This window comes from Rissa tridactyla, chromosome 5, assembly GCF_028500815.1.
Source record: "Rissa tridactyla isolate bRisTri1 chromosome 5, bRisTri1.patW.cur.20221130, whole genome shotgun sequence".
In the NCBI taxonomy this organism is placed as follows: Eukaryota; Metazoa; Chordata; class Aves; order Charadriiformes; family Laridae; genus Rissa; species Rissa tridactyla.
In genome coordinates, this window is record NC_071470.1 from 37,489,783 (window position 1) to 37,513,494 (window position 23,712).

Consider the following 23,712-nt stretch of genomic DNA (forward strand, 5'->3'; position numbering starts at 1 on the left):
TTGCATTTAGACATCTATTCTATGAGAACATATGCTTCACTTCCCCTCTCCAGACTGTATTTCTTATTTCTATGAGTTCTTCTTCGCTTTTCTGCACTTCTCAGGCTTTGTAGTTTTCTTAGGGTTACTATAACCAAAAAAATACACCAGTCTCACTCCTCCTAAAATTTCAATATGCAGAAGACTGTCAGCTTTCCCTCACATCTAACGTAAGATGACATGAACAACAAACATCAGCGTTTCCTACATCTTATCTGTCCCCGACCTGGGAGATCGTTTACACAGCTCTGACAAGACGGGAATAAATATCCGTATAGCAAAATACTCAATGGAGCAATTGGATAATTTCACTTAGATGGTTTTGAACTAAAGCTAATTTTCACTATTTTGACATTTTTAAGACCCATGAGGCCAAAGTATTCCTATTATGGAATTATTACAGGATACATATATACACACACATACTTAGACAGTTAAGAGCTTTATGCATAACATATTTACTCTTTTTCAAAAAGTGTGTGGAAAAAACAACCAAACTTTAAAAAACTCTTCTTTCTCTTAGTTGTTTTTTCAGAAGTCAACCTTCTAAATCAAAACTGTTGATCATCAGAGTTTTGTACAGCTATCCACATATAATTTACACACACTATTAAAGTAACAAGCATTTTAAAGCTATACATTCTTTCCATTCACATTCATTCCAAAGTATTTTGCAAATGATACAGTACATTTGTTTCATACCTATCAATGGAAAGCAACCGTCTCTGAGATGAATTGCAACAACCGCCTATAGTAGGATATAACAGTACACAGCAATACAGGGCAGGAAATGAGGAGCACACCAGAGCCAGCTGTAACTGCAGGAGACATTTTTAGGTTGACGGTGTAATTATCCAAGCTGGAATTTTGCCAGAAAATCAACTAGCAATACTCTGGCAAAACACAGCCTCAGTTCATTAATCCAGCTCTTTATGTCACTGAGCTAAACATATCATTTCACATTACACCAAGGCTGGTCTAGTTTACACGGCTCGTGTGTGCTAATAATGGTGTCTCCTGCTCTCCTAATTATGGACTCATGTTGTACAGACCCAAAAAAGCTGCTCCACTTTTCTGACAGACTTTGTTCTAGCCTGCAGTGTTGATAAGAGATGAATGCCTGTATCATTCTGCGTAATACTGTTTATGATCTTTTTTCCTCTCCGCTTCCTGCATCGTTGTCTTTTTTAAAATGCAGATTAAAAATAAAAGAACAAAAGGCTTATTATCAATTAAAAAGTCAGAAATTCAATCAAGAAAAAAACCAAAACTCTCCACAGCAAATCCTCTCAGATGCCTCCAGCTTTACAAGCAAAAATCTACAAAGAAATCCCTGATAACTAATACAAAGCTCTAATGATAAAGACAGATAATAAGAAGCTCTGATATCATGCTAATGAATGTGGTATATTTGCCTAGATCAAAGAGCATGCAACAGTTTAGGCTGGTGACTCTAACTCATGAGAAGGCTCCTTGGGAGAAGCTTGCAAAACTGAGTCAGCATCGCAGCCCCAAAGGGAGAGCACTATAAATTCCGAGGGAACAAGGGCACTTGTGTCAGCGCTGAAGATGCTGTACTAGAATTTAACATAACACAAAATAAGTAATGTAAGCAACGGGAAGCTGAAGTCATTGACAAATGAAACCGCGTGCCAGAACAACCAGGCATCAGCATCAAAATCCTAAATTTAAAAAACAACAACAAACAAGAACAAAACCACCCACCCCACCCCCAGAATACTGGCATAACACTGTACATAGAGTATACAGCAAATACTCGACTTATTCTGATGTACTGTCAATTGAATATTAAAAAAAAAAAAATTAAAACACATAGGAACAGGAAAACAGTGAAACCAAATATGCATATAATCGACAGCAGGAAAAAACAGCCTCAGGAGAGAACTGACTGGAATATTCACTAATCACTGTTTACATATACAAAATTTTAACCCTGCCTGCTGATATGATCATTTGAGTCCAATTTTCATGAACTGAAAAAAACATCATATGAGTGCTGGGAGACTAACTCACTGAAAATCAGTATTTTATACCTAAGTCCTTTAGACTCCTTTCAAAATCTCAGTTGGAGTTCTGCCAGTCTTGTTCTAAAACCAGGACTGATGATACTGGCAGATGGTATCTTTAGATTATAGGATTTACAATGGAAAAAAACCTGAAAGATGCTTAATTCTGCTGCAATAAAGATAATTACAATCAAAGCCAATAAAAAGGAAAAGTTTTGTTATGGGCATGTATTGAAAATATATTTTTCCCTTACCACACATGTAAATTTAAAAGCATCCGATACACATTTTACCTTTTGAAGGAAAATTGTCAGATGATATCCATATCATGGATATGCATGATATTTTTAAAATTTCATAGCCTTATTTAAAAGCAGTTTTCTTATAATAGCAATTTAAAATTCAAGCATTAAATTGTGCAAAACCAGAATTAATTCTGCCAGTAAAAAAAAGTTATTACCCCATTCCCAACTAGGCAATTTTTTGTGACATTGTATATCTTGAAACTTGCAGTTTAACCTATGCAGTATGCAAACTAATCTTAGCATTTATCTTACTATCACCAACACCCAGAAAAAAAAAATTCAACATTGCTACTATCTGTATATTTTCAGACTTTGATAATCTCTGTATATATTTCAGTATATACTTGAAACCACAAGTAATTCTATATTGCTGTGCTGTTTGGTTGATAATTGTTAGATTTTTCGGAAATGCACACACCATAATCTTAATTCTACATTTGCCTCCACAGGCTTTAAAGCACTGCTCAAGTTTAGCAAAGTGAAAAATCATGTAATTTTATTACACAGCAGAATGAAAAGCAAGTTGAAAATTAAACAATAAGCTTTGTCCCTGGGTAGCATGGCTGCAAAATAATATTTGAGTTCACTCTTTGGTGACAGAACAGCCAAAAGCAAAAAAAAAACCCAAACACACTTTTTTACCCAAGTTAGAACATTCTTTATACTCATTGCCATTCATGACGGTATAGCTATTTTAATACTTATATGCCATATTACAGATATACTGTCACATAGCACAACATTTTAATTATGTTATCAGAGCAGCACGTACCTTGTTTGCGTACATCCTCTACAGCAGCCACCAATTCCTCCTTGAGATCCTGGCTCTCTTTAGCAATTTGATCTCCTTTTTCCAAAAAGTTTTGAGTCGCCTGCTCTACTGAAGCTGCCAACACATGAGCCTTCTTAGAGCGCCCTTTCTTTTTGCCAGATGGTCCTTTATTGCTTGTGTTAACAAGCGTTGTTACCTTTGAGAAAAAAAAAAAGTCACAAGTTTTTGACAATTTGAACAATTCTTCAACTATTAATAGCACACTAGATAGCCACCTAATTCAATGCCCCACTATTTTTTTTTTTTTTACCCTTGAAATGATGTAACGGTCATGTGTATTGAATAAATAAAATTTAAAGTTTAAAATCCAAAGCATGGCAGCACACACCTCAAAAAAAGGTTTTTTCTTTAAACCCCTATTTAGTCTGGGCTAAGCAAATCACAGTCAAGCAGTGAAGGAAAAATAGATAAGAAACAGGTATGGAAGGGCATTAGTGCTAAAGCATCCTTTTTGTTACTGTTTTTCATTTAAAAAAAAAAAAAAAGAATAAGCCGCTCAAATGAAAACCTAACACATGTGGGTCAGAAACCATTCAAAAAGCGATCAGCCCTTCAGATAAATACCGGCTGTTACATTCAAGTGGTGACAAGAACATCGTGGCTGTTTTCCACACATTAAGGAATGAATAGCTGCTGCAAAGATTATACAGGTTAAAACCATTCAGTGAAGTATTGCTCCAGCATATTTATAATATGTTGGCATAAGACAACAGCAGATAGTGAAATGATCCCACTTTCTCCACAGTATTTCAAAAGAAAGAAGATCTGCTTTCATGTTTGTAGAATCTCCTAAAGGAATTCCTTATTGAACTGTCAATAAGTTGATTAGAAATTTTAATCAGAAAGCTTAACGATGCAGCACAGTGTATACCACAGCTTTTTGCTGGACCAAAAAAAAACTTACATCATAGAATCAGAGAACAGTTCAGGTTGGAAGGGACCTTTAAAGGTCACGCAGTCCAATCCCCTGCAATGAGCAGGGACATCTTCAACTACATCATGTTGCTCAGAGCCCCGTCCAACCTGACCTTGAATGTTTCCAGGGATGGGGCATCTACCACCTCTCTGGGCAACCTGCTCCAGTGTCTCACCACCCTCATTGTAAAAAAAAATTTCTTCCTTATATCTAGTCTAAATAGACCCTCTCTTAGTATAAGACCATTACCCCTTTTCCTGTCACTACTGCCTTGCTAAAAAATTTGTCCCCATCTTTCCTATAAGCCCCCTTTAAGTACTGAAAGGCCACAGTAAGGTCTCCCCAGAGCCTTCTCCAGGCTGAACAACCCCAGCTCTCTCAGCCTGTCTGCATAGGAGAGGTGCTCCATTCCTCTGATCATTTTTGTGGCCCTCCTCTGGACCCGCTCCAACAGGTCCATGTCCTCTTATTTTGGGGGCCCCAGAGCTGGACACAGTACTCCAGGTGGGGTCTCACCAGCAGAGAGTAGAGGGGCAAAATCATCTCCTTCAGCCTGCTGGCCACGCTTCTTGTAATGCAGCCCAGGATACAGTTGGAGTTTATAACTCCACCAGTAAAAGGCTGCCTTTCTGTAAAACAGGAATACTGAATCGGATGACATCCGGTGTTAAATGCATGAAAAAATAGCAATGGCTCCATAATGCTCAGGGATGCGATTGACCCTAACAAGGATACAAACCAGGGCATTTGAAGTGATGTATCGGTGTGCTAAGCCAGAAATTTACTGGAAGAAAATAAAAACTTGCAATAAAGACAGTGCATTATAAAGCAAAAGATTTCAAAATGAAATATAAAAGTTCACTGTCATCCCATCCCTATTACAAGAAGCACGACAAGGTGTTTGGTACAGCTGTGGCCAAAGAGCCTTTTGTTATGCTCTTTGTGCTACATTTTTTGCTCTGTGAGGGTTTTTTTAGTTTTTTTTTTTCAAATCTCAAATAAAAAACAATAGACTCTGGAGGGGGGGGAAGAAAAGATTATCAGGGCTTGAAAACACCATATGCATGGATGCATGCATGTACTGTGTGAAAAAAATGTACTTCAGACCCTTCTTTCAGGAAGGAGTCTGCCTGGCTACAAGAAGGCAATATTCTTCCATCATGTGTTTTTTTTTCACTATTGATATCTAGAAATAATATTTTAGTTATTAGTTTTTCCTTGAAATTATTCTTCATAAAATTTCCTGAATATCCTTTTGTGGTTGATCATTGTCTATTTAAGGATTTTAGAATTTTATAAATAAACAAACTAGGTTAGCTCTGTAACCTAACTCGGGTTTAGCAAATGGAATGGATTTGTCCAGTACATCGTAAGGATGACTAAGAAAAGCTTTCACATACACCAAACAATAAAATTGTTCAAGCATATGCTGAAATTCCTATAGGAGACTTGAAGATGAAGAGAATAATGTCGGAACTGCATCTTAATTATTTGGACTTACTGAACAAACTTGAACTAGACTGTCAGAATAGTTCACGTAGTATAGAGAAGAAAAAGATCTGAAGTGAAGAAAAAGGTGGACAATAAATTAAGTCCAATGAGATTATTTCATAGATCTCTATTAGGTAGATGCAGGGATCAATAGCTAAAAAAAAAGCTCGAAATAGCACAAACACACAGAAGTTGTAGCTGGTAGAAGTCCTGTAAAGACACAGAAATTAGTTGGATTGCAGACTACTTTTGGGGCCCTAAAATTGGATTTTCCCATTAAAAACCACCAAACCCAGTGTTATTGGATTGTAAGTCTTCCAGTCTGCTCTTCTGTGCACGATTCAACTATTAGGTGGGATTCTTTTCACCTAACTTTACCTATAAAATGGGAGCTGGCTGGTAATTGCATATTGCTGTTTGTTTTTTGGTTTGGGTTTTTTTTTCAAGAAAGCATACGGACAGACACTAAATTTAGATTTTCTTACATAGTCAGAGTGAACTGCAGGTCTCTGTAACCCAAACTATGGAGAGTGGTTTGCTGAATTCCTAAGAAGGGACTATATATATAATAAATAATATTTTGCACATGTAAATTCATGTCCTTCTTAAAAACCCTCACATTCTGAATTTATCAATCACTGCAAGCACAGGAGTAAATATAAAGACAATGATGTGCCCCAACATGGACTATTCCCAATGTACAGTTTCAAAAAGTGATTAGCCTACCAAACTGGATAATGTGAATTTATAAGCATAGTGAGAAGTCTAAAAACTTCAACTATCAGAAACTGCATTTGCAGTTCAATTTCTGAGTGAATGAGAAAGTCTCTAGGCCCTGAAGTGACGTATACAGTAAAGAGAGCATTGAGAGCAGACACAAAGAATGTACACACTCTTTCCAAAATGTAAATATTTTCCAAAGAACATGACAAAACTTCCTAGTCTTGTACAATGAGCTAGAAATCCCTACTGTAATTGTTACCGCTATGTCTAGGAAGCTGAGCACCTTATCCTATGAACATTCATGGTCATCTTCCTTATGCATTGAGTCAGAGAAAACTGCCATGGACTTACTGTACTACTAAGAGAATTTTATAGTGAGCGTGTCTTGTGTTCCTCTGCACTTATTTTCAGATGACTTCATCTCCTTATTAGGGATAGACATGACCTGGTGCCAGCAATGGAGTGCACTCATCAAGTTGCAGATGATGGATTGGGGAGATCAGTTGATATGTTTCAGGGCAGGGCTGTCACTCAGAGGAAACCTTTTAAAAGTCACTGAGGACGAGTGCAAAGTCTTGCACCAGTAAAGGAGGAACCTGTGGCAATAACACAGGGGAGGGACTGACTGGCTGCGCAGCAATTCTCTTTCAAGGGATCTGAGGGACCCTCACAGATGGCAAGCTGTCAGCACTGTGCCTTGGCACACCTTGAATTTCATGTCCAGTTCTGGGGTCTCCAATACAAGACAGACAGGCACAAGTTGAAACAAGAGAGCTTCAAACTGGATATAAGGAAAAACTCATGCAATTATTTGTACAAGTACAATGATTTTCATTTATAAAGTAGATATTATTCAAGGTCCTCTAAAATATTCCGTAAACTTTAAGATGATGGCCTAACATAAAGAGAAAAGGAAAGCAGAACTCTGGACCCTCCTGACGCAACAGAGATCTCCCACTTCCCAAGGAAGTATCGTGATCTATAAAACATACACGAGCTGGAATGGTGGGGTTTTCTTCTCCCAAAATGAAGCTGAACCATCACACAGCAACAGACTGAAGATTCATACGACTGAAAGGCAGCAAGCAAGGAGAGGAATTGTTCTCTAATCTGGGGCTGGGAAAAAGCAATTCTGGATTCCAGCCTTTACACCAACAGGTTGGGTTCTGCATAATGCACAGCCCTTACAGGAAGAAAACCACGCATAAAAATTGGAATCTTGCATTTTTTCCCACATTGTGTCTGTTTCTTTTAAATTACATTAAATTACTAGTTTGAAACGCTAAGAAAGCAGTCTCTTCCAAAATTAGAAATACGATTCAGGAAAGTCAGCTGTATTGTGAGAGAGGAAGGGGGGAGGAAGATTTCTTATACAAATATATACTTATATAGCATATATATTCTTCTTATAGATCATGTTAGCTAATTTCCTTTTTTAAAAAAGCCATAAATCAACTTATAATTTAATACAAATTGCATGATAAAAGAAAAAATAAATAATAACCTATTATCTTATTAATACTATGCTTGAGTTTTTCAGAAGTGTCTAGCCCGAAGATTTTAACTGCATTCCTGTTGGGGTTGGGAGAAAAAAAAAGAGTAAAAATACAAGACAAGAACATAGCTCAGTCTTCTGGCAGGGCTTTCAATCTAACTGGTTTATTTTAGATAACTTATCCCACCTATGCTGGTACAAAGGAAAGAATGTCTCTATCAGCTTCTGTTACTAATTAATGCAAACCTCACCAAAATTCTGTACAATTATCAAATATACCACTTGATAATTACCATAAGCTCATTTGGCAACCCTATAATGATCCTGGCTTTGTGATCACACTAGGGAGTCTTGCTCTCTTATTTTATTAAAGAAGTTTCACAGAGTTCTAGCACAGAACTCTATTGGAAAAACAGAACCTCACTAATTAATAGTTCAGTCCCATCCCGAATTAAAGTCTCCCTTACACAGCTCCAGCAGCACAAACGAAAGGTGAGGATGTCTTTGCTAAAAGCAGAAAATTAGCACGGATTTCCCTGTTGCAGAGGTCATGTGTGGGCAGGGATTCCCGAAGTGAAAGGGGATAGAACTAGATCACATACTCATCAAATTAATCTCCAGTCAGCAGCTACAGCTTATAGAAAAACATTCCTGGCTCTGTGAATTAAACTGTCTTCCCTATAGATTTCTGAAATGCATGCGCCAAAAGTTGAAGAATTGTAATACTTAATCCTTCCCTCCTTTCCTCAATTGCATTAGTTTCTCAAGATTTTCTATAACCATATTACAAAATATATTCATAATTTTTGAGGAAAATACTGATATGCTTTTTTAAAATTATTGTTATACCATGAATCCTTGCTATTTGTCACTGATCACTCACCTTGGACTGATGCCTTGTTATTATTTTTCCAGTACAGACTGGGTGATGAAAGGATTGAAAACAGCTTTTTGGAGAAGGACTTGGGGATGCTGGTGAATAAAAAATTAGATATGAGCCAGCAACGTGCGCTTACAACCTAGAAAGCCAATTGTACCCTGGGCTGCATCACAAATGCAGCCAGAAAGTCAAGGGGGGTGATTCTATTCCATTCTTGAGAGACCCCACCTGGAGTACTGCATCCAGCTCTTTGGTGCCCAGCACAGGAAAGACATGGACCTGTTGCAGTGGGTCCAGAGGAGGGCCACAAAAATGATCAGAGGGCTGGAGCACCTCTCCTGTGAGGACAGGCTGAGAGAGTTGGGGTTGTTCAGCCTGGAGAAGAGAAGGCTACAGAGAGACCTTATTTTGGCCTTTCAATACTTAGAGAGGGCTTATAAAAAGATGGAAAGAGACTTTTTACCATGGCCTGTAGTGACGGGATAAGGGATAATGGTTTTAAAGTAAAAGAGGATATATTTAGATTAGCTATAAGGAAGAAATTTTTTTTTACGATGAGGGTGGTGAAACACTGGACCAGGTTGACCAAAGAAGTTGTCGATGTCCCATCATTGAATGTATTCAACATCAGGTTAGATGGGGCTCTGAGCAACCCGATCCTAGTGGAAGATGTCCTTGTGCATGGCATGGGGACTGCACTAGATCTTTAAAGGTCCCTTCCAACCCAAATCATTCTATGGTTCTGTGATTCTATAATTTTTAAATATCAATGACAGAGGCTGTTTCAGAGGGTGGACAGCATTTATCTGTTTGCTCGTTAATAAACCAAAGCAGGTAAATCAAATATGGCTATGCAAACATTTACATTATCAAAACCATTCACACAAATACTTTGGTTTGGTTGTCACAGGTAAAATCAATGTAAAAGGGTTTCTCTGAAAGATCATTAATTATTTGCAAAAAAAAAATTCACTGTTCTCCCCTATGTCCCTTCTATTTTCAAGTAAATATTACTTGTTCTTCCCAGTGGCATTTCTTGAATGTGAACAGCTACAAGTTATTCCTCTCTTCTTGTATACTCATATATCACCAAGCTGCTGGAAACACTCAATGACCTGAAAAAAGACAGCCCTGACATTTTAGTGTAAGGGCCCTTCTCCTTCTAGATATAAGGCTACCCTTCCACTTGAATGCACTATCTTATTGGCTCACTGGTTATACTAATGGTATCCCCTTGAGCGTTGTTTTTCAGAATCCCCCTATTTCCGAAAGAAGTTTATTTCATCAAAGCAAAAAATCACTACAACTGTCTGGAAAACAAGAACTTCATTTTCCAAACTGTCTCAGGGTTGGGTTTTCTTTTTTTGTTTCCTCTGGCAGTAGGAGACCTTTCAAAATACTTTGGGAGAGAAACAGATTGTGCTATGGATTAAAGTACTGGCATGGCTGTAGGAAGATCGGATTCAATTCCTTGCTCAAAATGAAGTAGAGAACGGACCTAAACACTGTGTTTGTGACCTTCTTCACTTTGATCATCAAGAACCAGAGCAAAAGCACATGGGACTTTGCTTTATATATTCCAAACTCTGCAAACCATAAACTTACTTTATGATACAGCTCTCAGCAGTAGCTATTTAGGTAATCCTAACACAACTGCAAGATATTATTGAGCAATATACAGTAGAAAATACTTTCAACAACTACTTCTCCATTCACATAAGAAAGAGAGAAGCATCTAACTTGAGTTTTCCATATTTGTGCTTATTCTCTAGTACTATGTAAAAAACTGGGTTTTTTCCCTTATTACACCGATATAATTGTGAATACAGATGTTCTGCTGAGCATGATTCAGTCCTTAATATAACTCCTTTTTTTGATGATAATAATTCTTCAATTTTCTCTATAAACTTAAGTAATTTGCCACTGTCCTTAGCCCATAAATCATAACAGCTTGCATAATTAACTCTTGCAATTATCTCTGCACAATTAGCACCAGCTGTCTACCTAATTCATAAAACTGAAATTCTTTTTCTACTGTATATAGATATTTGAATTTTCTTTGACAAATATAACTTTCACTATCCACACCAAATTCCAGTGTTTTAACCCAGTCTTTTTGTACTCCTTCCAGTTCCCTTCAGTGTTTGCAAACACCTGCTGGTTAGAAGAATTAATAAACAAGCAGACTGTTCCCTCTAATGTATAAATTATTAGCTAGGATGTTAAAAAATGCCAGTGACACACCTATCTTTTGGATGCAAGGTACATAAATAACTTGGGCAACATTGATTAGAGCCAGTATATTTTAATCCAATCTAGCTTGAGGACAGCTAGCTGCTCTGCTTCACGTTTCCACTGCCAAATACAAATTCCTGAACAAATTTGCATATTTCTATTCTGTCTACATGATGTACCTTTAGGATGTAATTTAGAGATAGCAACAGCGTTACTGTTAATTTATACTCTTCTTATCAGTGTTCAAACCATGGGAAGAGGTTTATATCCTAGCCAATGTGAATGAATATTATATAAGGCACTTTTAATGTTCTTCAGAAAGTATTTTAAAGTTCTTCAGCAAGTATTAATTCTCTGTGGAATTTCCTACTACTTGTTCTGTTAACAAAAAGAAGAAGAAAACACAATAAATAAAACCCCGTCACACTTACTTTCCTCCTACAAGTCTTCCTGAAAAATTATCTTTCATACAATAGACACACAAACCTGCAATATGTTTTCACTGATCCTCCTACAATTGAAACAAGAATCAATATCAGTTAAGTTAATGTCTCTCCTAATATATTTTGCCTCTAATTTGTAATAAATTAGGAGGAAAAAATTTTAAACTCTCCTTTTGTGACAAAGTTCTACTGTTAATTGCCACTAAACTGAATTTTAATTGGAGCAACATTTGGAGATACCAGTCCTTCCTGCTTGTGATCTTGTGACCATCTTCCTTTTGTTTACCACTGTCCTAGTGAGACATCATCACGTATCCACGTGCAAACTTAAAACATTGAAACCAATAAAGGCAAGCCAAGTTAGTTATCTCCAAGTGATCATCTCTGTGCAACTCACTAGTGGTTAACAGACCACAATTCAAAAAACGTTCCCTTAAACAGTAAAACATGAGCTTTCTCTTATCTCAGCTAAAAATAATAAGAAAGCTAAGGTCTACCCGAAAATCAGTAAATACACATTAAGCGGTAGTCACCTCAAAGCAGACAGAAACGTTAACTTTCAGTGCTGTGTCCAATGATCATAGCAACAACTGAGCAGTAATTGATGCTGAAGTAATTTTTTGCATTCAATAACTTAAATTTATTTAACTTATCACAGTTAATAAGTTATCACTAGTTAATAAGTTATTACTAGCGCAAATCCCCTACTGACGTCTGTTGTTTTCCTTGTTAATTAAAACAGTAAATGTCACTGATGCCATAAGTGCATTTTCCTGTTTTTCTCCAATTTTACCAATTTTTAATACAGGGCAAAAGTTTGTTACACTACTTTCATAAGAACAGGAAAAGTCATTATCATATGCAATTTGCTGTAAGAATATGAAACCCTCAAGAAAAGCTGCTAGCAATCTACATGAATTATGAGAAATAAAAAAATAAAAAACAACACCTCATTAACTCTAATTCCTTCCAAAACTGAACACAGAACTAATAATTAAGCCTACAAACACATCATGTGCATGAATGGAGATATGTAGAGTAGCTAGCTATGTATTATTATCACCAAATGAAGTTTTGTGGCACTCAAATGGTATCAAAAGTAAAAGACTACTGGTATTATAAATTACGCAGGAGAAAGTCAATAAACAGGTTTCCATTTCCATACTTAGAGTTATCAGTATTAACCAATCAGAAATGAAGTTACTTTGTCTTAAATATTAGTAAGCAGATCCTCAAAATCTCAAAAAACAAGACAAGAAAAACGCATGCATCTGTTGTTGAATCAGAACCAAAAGCTAGCATATTTATACTCATCTCCAAGTACTAAATCTTTTGAGAGCTGTACAGCAAAAAAAATTACCAAAAACCTACTTAGCGTAAAACTATCTCCCATTTAGCTCATAGGCTTTATTTCTCCCAGCTCTTTAGTAGAATAAATTCAAAGGGTGTCTGACTCATTCAAGGAAGATATTTCATTTAACCACATGAGGGCACACCACACTAGAGTAATTCTATTCTCTAAATAGGAGTTCTATTACAACATGCTACTTGTAAAATCCCTGGGTTTAGCATACTTTGAGCTGTATTACTGGATTTGTATAAGACTTGCCACTATAAACAGCAGGCACTTTACAAAGTTAAATTCTTAGTTGATATTTAACGTACCATTTTCTTGACACTTCTCTTTGGTTTAAAAATCTGTTAACAGAATTAAAGGCAACATCGTTTAAGATTTAGTTCTCAAAGAAAATCAACCACAAAGCAGGCAACAGTTGAATTGGCCAGGAGAAAAAAAGTCAAACAAAAAAAAGGCAAAAGAGAGATGGCAATTTCCTTAGTAAGGGTCTACAGCTTTTTCTACCTAATTCTGGGGTTATTTATGCTGGCAGGAGGTGGTGGAGGGGGAAGTTTTATTTCCTACCTAAACAGATATTGCATCTAAAATAGAAGCTTTAATATTACCTATTTTGTTTATTGTTTTTTCCAATGCTTAACACATTGCATTAGAGAAAATAACATAAGAGGATTTAAATAATCCTTAACTGGATACTAAACTAAGTTAGCAGGCAACTATAAAGGCCGGTAGCACTAGGCTTAAGTTTATCATAGGGAGGTTGATCTCTGCAGGCTTCCACTAGCCAAAGACGACAAGCTGGCACTCTTGGGAGTGCCCTCCGTTATCTATTGATGGAGCCTCGAAGACCAGCTCTCCTAGGGTGATGTTATTGTTTGTGAACTCTCCTAAACAGCATTTAAAACAATCTTACACATCACTAAAAACCTAAGGAAAAAGATTCCCAGGAGTTTCAGTTGATGTAAAGTACTGGAAATGAAGGAAGCAAAATACTTCAGACATATGCAGCGAATTAGTGCTCTAGTTTCTCTGTAACAAGTAATATATCTTTTTTTAATGAAAACCTTACCCATAAAGAACAGCAGAAAGCAGAAGCAAGCAATCTTCCACTCTATTTATACAACAGATTAAATCAAAATCCCCCCCAAATGGATATTATTTATATTTCTGGGAGTTCTCTTTCTAATAGTATAAAGAATAATTAAATTAACTTATTCTTTGAGTCTTTTTTTTGTCTAAATACCAAACAACGGGGAAAATAAAGAAAATTATTTAAAACAACTACCAAGAAAATGAAGAAAATATATTTCTTTTTTTTTTTTTTTTGCAAGACGACTGTTCAAACTTCTTTAAGGCAAAATGTGGACAGGTTAGAGCCAATGAGGAGAGGTGCCATGCTGGACCTTGTTGTCACCAACAAGGAGGGGCTGGTAGGGAATGCGAAGCTCAGGGCAGCCTCGGCTGCAGAGACCATGAAATGGTGGAGTTCAAAATCCTTAGGGCGACAATGAGGGTACACAGACGTCTCGCTACTCTGGACTTCAGGAGAGCCGACTTTGGCCTCTTCAGGGATCTGCTTGGCAGAGTAAGCCCACTTATGCTAAGCCCACCAAAACAGCAGAGTATGAGTTTGCTCTTTTTCCCCACAATGTTGGTCTCCAGTCTCATGTTCAATTTGTTTTCCACTAGGACTCTCACGTCCATTTCCGCAGAGCAGTGCCCAGACAGCCCATCCCCAGCCCCATGACATCAAATTACCCCATCTCACCGCAGGACTTTGGGTTGGCTTTTGTTGAGCTTCATTAGGTTTGTCAGCCCGTTTCCTCATCCTGTTGAGTTAGTCCTCATGGCAGCCCTAGCTTTTGACTGGATTGACTTTTCTCCCAAATTGGTGTCATCTGGAAATTTATTAAGGGTGCATTTCACCCTGTTGCCCAAACCAATGACAAGACATTAAACAATATCACCTTGATAGCAAGCCTTGTAGAACACCCCTGGCAATTGCTGGACATCAATCATTGACAACTACTCTCCAAGTCCAGCAGTCTGGCCAGTTTTTGACCTGCTTTGCAGTCCACCTGTCCCCGATACATTCTACAGAGGTTGAGAAGGCAAAGCCTGTATTTCTTCTACAGTCAAGATCCATTCCCTTAACAGAATACTTGATTTCTCTCTATTGTGTACCTGTTTGCACAGCAAACAGGAAAGAAAGCTATCCTAAAAAATAGAAGAACAACTCAATTGTGTTATTACAAATTGTGTGAGAGACTTGAAGGAGTTTGTTGAAAGGTGGCTTTGTTTCTTTTGTGGTTTGTTGTTTGTGTGTTGTTTTTTTGGGTTTTTTTTTAATATCAACTGACTGGGTTTTCAATTTATTACTGTTCAACTAAAATGAGATTCAGTGCTGTCTTTTAATGGTCATATCTGCTACTAGAGAACAACCACCTCATCCACTTGGTCTGGGGGGATATTACTCTTCAGTAGAACATATTCCATGCCTTAAAAGGGTACTGTGCTATGCTGGCATACAAACATATTTGATTTTATTTCAGAATTTCATCACTGGGAACCTGCCATGGCAGTACAGCTTGCTAATTCAAATAGCCTATTCAGAGACAGAATTCTAGGCATGGCAAAAGAGACCCTTTCCAGAAACCACCCTCGGTTAAACTAGAAGCAAGTACTGGCTTTTTTCCAGGATTTGCCAGAAACAGAAACCATCTCTGTATTCCTTCTACTGAGCTTGATTTTTTGTCAGAAGAACAGAGAGCAGCAACATCATCCCACACAGATCTAACAGCTACTTCTGTCCCACACATTCCACAGACAGATCTAGTTGAGTAGACATCAACAATTTTTTCATTGTTTCTTTCAACAAAACCATGAGTAATACATCTAATTATCCCGCTGCATATGGTACCTAAACCTTTCTAATCACCACAGTAGTAGGCATTTGTCTGCCTACCTGAAAACTGAGTTTAGATTTGTGTTTTTCCCCCCATGGTAAAGAGATCAGATTATTTTTCCCTCCTGCTGCAAATGAAATAGTCCTTCCTAACCCACTGTCTCTTACCATTATCACTATCAGCATCCATTTTCTGAATAGTAATGCTGTAACAATAACTTTGCATTAAACTTAACCATATGGAGAAGGAAAGAACAAATTAACAGATTTGAGGGGAAATAACCCCAAATGGCAGTGACAGCCAATAAAAGTCTTAGAGATATGAAAGAAAAGAATCTGATATGTATATTCCCAGCAGTAAGTGGCAATTGGCAGAACAAAACAGCAGGTGCCAAAGAGAAGGTGCTATGTCTGAAACACAGAAAGTGACATTAAGCTGTTTTTCAACTCATTCCTGCACAAGCAAAGGCACACAAAATAAGCTTTTTATTAAAGAATTAATGCATTAATTAACATTAAAGTATATGGACTTCAGGCTGTATTTTTAAAAATAAGCATTTTAACAAGGATGTCATCCTTAACAATACATAATTCCATATTACATTTTTACACCAATTATCTCGGTAGGCTATTACTGCTAAAAATTAAAAAAAAAAAAAAAAGTAGACTTTTTTCCCCAGTAGGCTTCCTAACAGGCACTTCTTAACTGTGTTTTCTTTAATTATGGGGAAAAAAAAAAAAAAGCCTTTGCAAAATGCCAAAATTCTCTAACATATCGGTTACAGAAGAGAATGCAACTGCTCTGTAACCTAACTTTCTTCTACCACTAACTACTGCTCAAGAAAAGAACGGTAGCTCTTCACAAACACTACTAGACGTGTTGGAAACCTCCCAACGTCGCTTTGAGGATGCAGTTTAACTTCAACTTCAGCGCAATGCATATAGTCAGTAGAAATTTGTATATCTCTAACTAGAAAAAATGAAAGGATTAACTCACAAAAGACCAAAAATTTGTAAATAAAGACATCTGAATGTACAACATGGAAAGTTTCAGGCAGTTATCATAGGGAATGTGTGACACCTTGTAAAAATATTATCTGTAGTATAACCTAGGAGACTCTAGAGATTGGGAACAGAAATATTAAGATTAGTATCCACCCGTGGAAATGTTTGTTACCCACCACAGTGAAAGTAGAGCAAAGGATTAAAAGAACAGTCATTTAGTCAAACTACACATAAAAATTCTTCCGTTCTGCCACATGAAAGATTGCACATTAGGCTAAGTACTACTCTGACTCCTGTTTCAAGGAGCGTATTTGTACTTGTGTTGGGTACTGTTTGTGTACCTTTTATCTTAGACGCAATGAAATAGAATGAATTTCTTTTTTTTTTTTTTAATTAACCATGTTAATTGATTAAAGTGACATTTAAATATGAATGCATCTCCTGCACTGTTTCTAGATAACTTCTCATTTTTGCTATTTGCTGGAAACTATATGAACAACATTATCAAGGAAGGAAGGAAGAAAAAAACCTAGTTTTCCTTCTATCTTATTGTGAAGCACACCATTCCGAGTTGCCACAGAAAACATGGCCTTACAAATGTAAAGGGAATTACATTTATACAGTGTAATACGTAGATTAACCAAGCTACATTCTGGGAGGAGGTAACGAAAGGTGATTTTCCTTTAGAATTACTGTACAATCCAATTCTACATCACTGAACATCAGTTTCACTAAGATTTATCTATCAATGCAAATTCTATAAATTTTTATTTATGGGAATTATTCACAAAGATGCCAGAACAATGTGTTCAGCCTGTGAGTGAAAAAAATGTTTCTTTATTGCTAATGTATGAAGTTTTGGAAGTGTCAACAGAGGTTCTTGAAAAAGAAGAATAAGAGAGATATAAAAGCCTAGTGTAAACCAACCCTGCTTATTTTGGATTGTTGTAAAACTGTATTTGAGGCTAGATCTGTACTAGAAAGATTCACTTCCAGAACTCTTGCTGATTGCCGAATCTCATCTTCCACAAGCATGGCTTTTTTGAGTTCTGCGGGGATTTTTTTTAGGCAGCAGCACTGGCCCCTCATGAACAAGAGTCTGTGACTTACAGCTGCTGATCCTGCTACACCAGCAGACCATAACTGTACTGGATTTTCACTTGGCTCAAATAAATTGTCTTATTCACAAATCTGTTGAATTAAACTAAAAGCCCACTATGGCCAATTACTGTGAATTTAAAATCCAGCATATTTTGCCTTATAGTTTTGCCTGACTACAAATGGTTTAACATACATAATAATATAAAGTTAGTCAGCAGAAGTAAGAGCCCTTGTGCAAAGACTGATTGCATTACTTTAATGTGTAGATACTGCTTAGGATTTGGCTATCAAAAATTATGATCTTGCACTTTTTCCGTTCAATATGTAAATCTTGGACTCCAAGGCAATTTTCTTTGGTCCACTTGACATTTAAAATACAATAATGGTAGGACGAGCAAATGAACTTTCTTACATTTAGTGCAGGTCAATACATTCAGACTCTATTTTTATCCATTATAACACTACATTTAAAAGTTCAAGCTACTGCAAGCTGGTTTTGCTCTTTTATTCCGTTGGGTTTTTTTGCTTTGTCTTACTGCTTTTGGCCTCAAGTTCTCTTATAAAAAACCATGCAAACCTTTTCATACAAACAAGTTTTCATGACAGAGCATTGACTAGAAGGTGTTTCCCGAGTACTAGCATTAAGGATTGAAAATTAAATGTCAGTCTTAACAAATAATACCAAATAAATATCATTTTCCAGAAAACTATTTAATATTAAAAATGCCTATTTTAAAGTTTGAAGGCCTTTGTTAAGTGAACTAGTTGTCCATTAAATTCTAGGCCAAATGTGAATCACTGTGTTGACAAACTGTCAGAAAGGTGGAAGGAGGTTTTAGAAGTAGATATGAGAGTACGATATACAAAAGCACATTCCTAAGAGATGTTGTTGGGGTTTTGTTTGGGGTTTTTTTAATACCTGAACTGGAATTAAAAATACGGAACACATCCTGTGGAATAGCCTTTTGAAAAGTTTGATATGTTCTACATGATATAGTGCCAGTTACTTGTTTCCTTTGAAAGCTAAATGCAGGTTAGATTTAATTAGGTCATTAGACTATATTTGACATAATTTCATTTGAATTCTCAGTTTCATCTTATCTCAAATCACAGCTCCCAGGGAAGAAGAAAGGGACTGCTCAGTGCATATATTTCAGCTAAATAAAACTATTAGCACTCTGAAAACCCAGAAATTATGAGATTCCTGAAACGTCAATGATTTACCATGGAAATAAAGAACCTGCATTTCAATATAAATGGGTTCAAGCCTACTGAGTAATTTTTTTTCAGCTGGTTGATCAGATTATTTCTAAAGTAGGAAAACACAATCTCCAGAAACAAAAAGAAATATTAATTTATGATGAATTATTGAGAGCTAATCCACAATTTCAAGAGGAACCTGGGACAAGAACAATCTCACGGCACTCATTCCAGCAGACAGTCACACAGGTCTGCAACAGAGTGACTAAGTTCAGAAAATAAATATTAACAGAATTAATAAAGTTATTAATTTGTGAGGAAAGAGTAGGAGAATTTTTATTCAAATGTTTATTTGTTAGCTAACAAGAAACTCTGTAAAGCTTGATGAACATCACAACAAATACCTTGACATAAGCAATTAAGAAGAATAAGCTTAAAGAGAACAAACCTCTTTCTTGGAAGTATTTTTATCAAATTAAGAAAGGGATTATACACATTGAATAGCAGGAAATGTTTCTTTTCAGGAAGGTAAATATATTGGTGTGCAATTTCAGCATAATTAGGAAGATTTACATTTCCTGGGTATCATCCTCTTTTATCTAATATTCCTGTGTGTATTCAAGGTTTTTTGTTATTGTTGTTTTTAATAATTTGAAAATTTTCACCCATGACTGTGAATACAAACAGTGTGGAAATTGATTAATTAAAATACAATCAGCAGGAAAGGTTCCATTCTTAAGTAATAAAATCAACCTAAATTAGCATCCAGAGATATCTTCCAGGATCAGACAGACAGAAACAGTTTCTATTAATAAATTCAGATTTTCAGAAGAGCTACAAGCTGTTCAGTACTGGAATAGACGTTGTTATGTTTATTGTCTCCCAAAGGCTTGCTTGGGAATTCAAAATTTACAGAAAGTTTTGTGTGGTTTTTTTGTTTTGTTTTTTTTTTTAGATTATATTGATTACAAAGTAGATAAGTAAGATAGACTTAAATTACATATAAAACAAAAAATTATAGCATAGCATGAAAAGAAGTGGCAAACAACAACGAGGGAGGATTTGTCTCAAAATGACAGGTTGGGGTTTGTTTTAACAAATAGAATTCATACACAGATCTTCAATATATCCAGTATCTGGCAGCAAGAATAAAATTTGAAGCCTAAATTTAAATAATCTGATGGTTTCCTACGTAGGCAAATGCAGGTGGAAGTAAGGTGTTCAAGATGCTTAAATATTCACTTTTATTTCATAAATGAAACTGAAGTCACAGAAAGGACATCAAGTTAGATAACCTTAGCAAATTACTATAGAAATCCACTTTACACTTGTTGGATATTTTTTCACAGAATATGAATTCAAGTAGTTAGGTATTTATGATTTCTTTAATATAATCAGTTACATATGGAAAATTGATTAATTTTAATGTTTGATTGCACAAGCAAAATTTCACACCTATTAACTTTTCAAAACCAAAATATTTTCTTATTTAACTACAGGTGCTCTGAGGGACCATCCTCCCTCGTATTTCAATGTCTTTGAAAAAATTTGTAGCTTCAGCAAGCTTGCGGAAGCTTGCCTTTTGTTTTAAACAATCCACTCTTAAACCGTTTTATAAAAATTCCCCATGCTGAATTTAAAAGATAGATGCACAAAGAACTAAGAGAACAGGAAAGTAGCACAGAGTAAGGGAGCAAAAAGCTCTTGAAAGTATGAACAGTCACTTTGTTGTGAGTTTGTACAGCACATGTCGCAACAGAGCTCTGATCCACAGCAGCGCAGGCTAGAAGATACTGTAGTCCAAATATGTGACATTATTCATTGGGCATATGATGCTGATGCCTGAGCATTTTGTAATGAATCACAACTTTGCTTCGCTATGGCTCGGCGGCACAGCTTGCACTCAAAGATAAAGTCCCCATTTAAAATCCTGTTACCACAGGGAAGAATGTCTGCTGATTTATCTCTGGCTGATAAATTCCCTGATTTTTAAGAAGGCATTAGGTCGCTTATTAGTCTCAAACTTGAGCCCCAGCTGGAGGGAGGAAGCCAGAACTTCCTTACCAAGAATATTACGCTCTTTCACACTAAGTGGAAGGGAATAATTTATTACCAGAATAAGAAGCCTCAGTGCCGACCTGAAACCATGCAGTCTCTAAAAATAATAAAAATGAAAACCTACACATACATACACACGCACCAGGAATGCTTTCCTTGTTTGTTTTTAATACAGAGAAAAGAATTGCTCCTCCAAGAGATGGCAGAGAATTTTCACAGGAAAAGGCAAAACGCCATGAAGACTCCCACAATATTTAGTTAAAATTTGATTGCTCATTATTTCTGATTATCAGTCCCTGCGTGAGGACAAACCTTATCATTATTTATTCTTGACTCAGTCCTCAATTCTGATCCCTACACTTAATAAAAATCTTACAGCTTTCTTAGAATAGTAGAATCTGACAATCTTTTTCTTCTTAAAGAAAAATGCCTTGAGAACTAAAACAAGAGAAAGGTCAAAATAAGCATTGTGACCTTTCCTGCTTTCTCTATGACAAAAATCTTAATACTTCGCCTTGTGTTTGTTCCTTTTTTTCAGGAAGTTGCTCAGATTGCAGCCATAACCTTTCACAAACGCCAGAATAATATAACTTAATAATAAAAGTAATTAAAATGTAACAGCTAAGCTCCCTTGACCCAAGACCTTACATGCAGAATATCTCATATCATCAAAGGTCTCCATCAGTTTTACTTCCTCTTGGGCCTGTGATAGACATTTAAGTGAAATACTTCAGTTTTCGAATTTAGCAAAGGACACAGGAAAGATACTGGAGAATGCAAGAGCAATGCTGGTGTTTGATATAGGAATAAGTGGAAAAGAAACAGATGACAGAGTATGCATAAAATACAATATTATGTTAACGAAATTAATCACAACCTAAAGCTGACCACAAAGAAGCATGGAGGACACTTGCTGCATTTAGTATTTATCTACCATTACCAAAAGGGTAGATAAAATTCAATACTGAAAATATAAAGGTATGCACAGTGAGAAAAAAATCAAGGATATATACAAAGCTATCACTATTCAGAAGAGATCAAAGAGATGCTGTGAATGACTCTTTGCATGCCAAATGCTACTGCTCACTGATGCTCAAAAAGGCAAAGAATTAACAGGAAAGAAATTCATAAAGGGGAAAAAAAACCCAACACAAACCAACAACCGCCCCTAAACAAAATATTCTGCCACCACATGCATGGAAAAGACACAAAAAAAATTATCAAGGCTTTCTCACCCCAAAACATAAACAGCTCTACCTATGCCATTCCTGACAGTGGTATGGTGGAATCGTTATCCATTCCAGTTTTGAAGATTTTTAATACTGTACATTGCAAGACTTCCTTGGGAAATCTATTTCAATGCTTCACTAGTCTTACTATGAGAAAGCTTTTTCTGATACCTATCTAGAATCCTCCCTGTTGCAATTTAAGTCTATTATTTCTCATCCTATCCACTACAGGCATGGAGAACAAGTTGTCCCATTCCCTCTTCATGTATTTAAGAACTATTACATTCCACTTCAGTCTTCTTCCCTTTGAATAACAGCTCCAAGTTGTCCAACTGTTAGCAGAATGTCATGTTTTCTAGACTTCTGATCTTTGTTACTGCTCCCTAGACTCCTGGTAACTGTTCAAATCTTTCCTGAAGTGTAGTGCTTAAACTGGACATCATATTGCATCTTACTTGATGGGCACAGCCCCCAAAGTGCTGAAAAGCATGGGAGGATTATTTTTCAGGAAGGTGTATTTCTGTTCTACAGCTGAATTTAGTGCATGCCTGTTTAGTAAATCATGACACTTGACATGCTTAGTTATGATCCACTACCGTGCTTTGCCTCCTCTCCTGTGGCAGTTCACTGGTGTATACTTAAGCTGTTAATTATGCCTGGTCAAGTGCAGAGCTTTCTAATTGCCTGTACTGAACTATACTCTATATTTTCAGATTATCATCTGCAATTTGCCAAGGTTATGTCGACTTCTAATTCTGTCTACCAGCATGCTTACAGCCCCAGCTGTAGCTCAGTGTTCTCTGCAAAGGTAGTAGGCATCTCTCCATTCCATTGTCCGGACCATTACTTAAAATACTGAAAAAAAAATCAGAATAGCATTTGGGTGACTCACCTATATTGACAGTGAAACCTGGTTGTAAATCTCATTTCACGGCAGTTTAATCTAAACCACAGCTTCCTCCTGAGAATGCTATTTCAGGCAGTATTAAAAGTTTTAATGTGAAGATATGATACCAAATTCTCCTCCCTCAAGTCTAGCCCCTGTTACAGAAAGTAATTGCAAGAATCCACATTTCCTGTACCCTTGTACAAACCCAACAAAAAGCGTTGCTGACTACTAGCTGAGATTCAAATCACTCCTTTAAAAAAGACGCAGTGGAACTGGAACAAAAATAGCAAGAAGAAGAACAACCAGAGAGAGCAAATCTTCCTCCCTGCACACACATATTCATGATACCCTTGAAACCTTCATGAACTCTGAGTCCTCCTTCCTCCACTCTGCCCTTAAGTGTGAGGCTCAGGAAGTTTTGGCTCCTATCAACTGGTGGTCCAAAGACAGAAACCTCTACACATTTACTGAGCCTTGCAATCTCCCATAACTGTCTGCTGTTGGACACCAATGAAGACAGGAGACATGGCAGACCAGCGCTCAGCCTTACAGCGCTTACAAGCATCAGCTGCTTATCAAAGCATC

General features: G+C 36.6%; 1 protein-coding gene across 2 annotated transcripts in view; it reads right to left on the reverse strand.

Annotated features, from left to right (window-relative positions):
* Window positions 1-23,712, reverse strand: part of CTNNA2 (catenin alpha 2) — a 515,391-nt gene that overhangs the window by 411,281 nt on the left and 80,398 nt on the right. For both annotated transcript variants that reach the window (XM_054203179.1, XM_054203178.1), the window contains one exon: window positions 3,144-3,339. In XM_054203179.1, coding sequence (XP_054059154.1) covers window positions 3,144-3,339 — 196 coding nt within the window. The remainder of the gene's footprint in view (window positions 1-3,143; window positions 3,340-23,712) is intronic.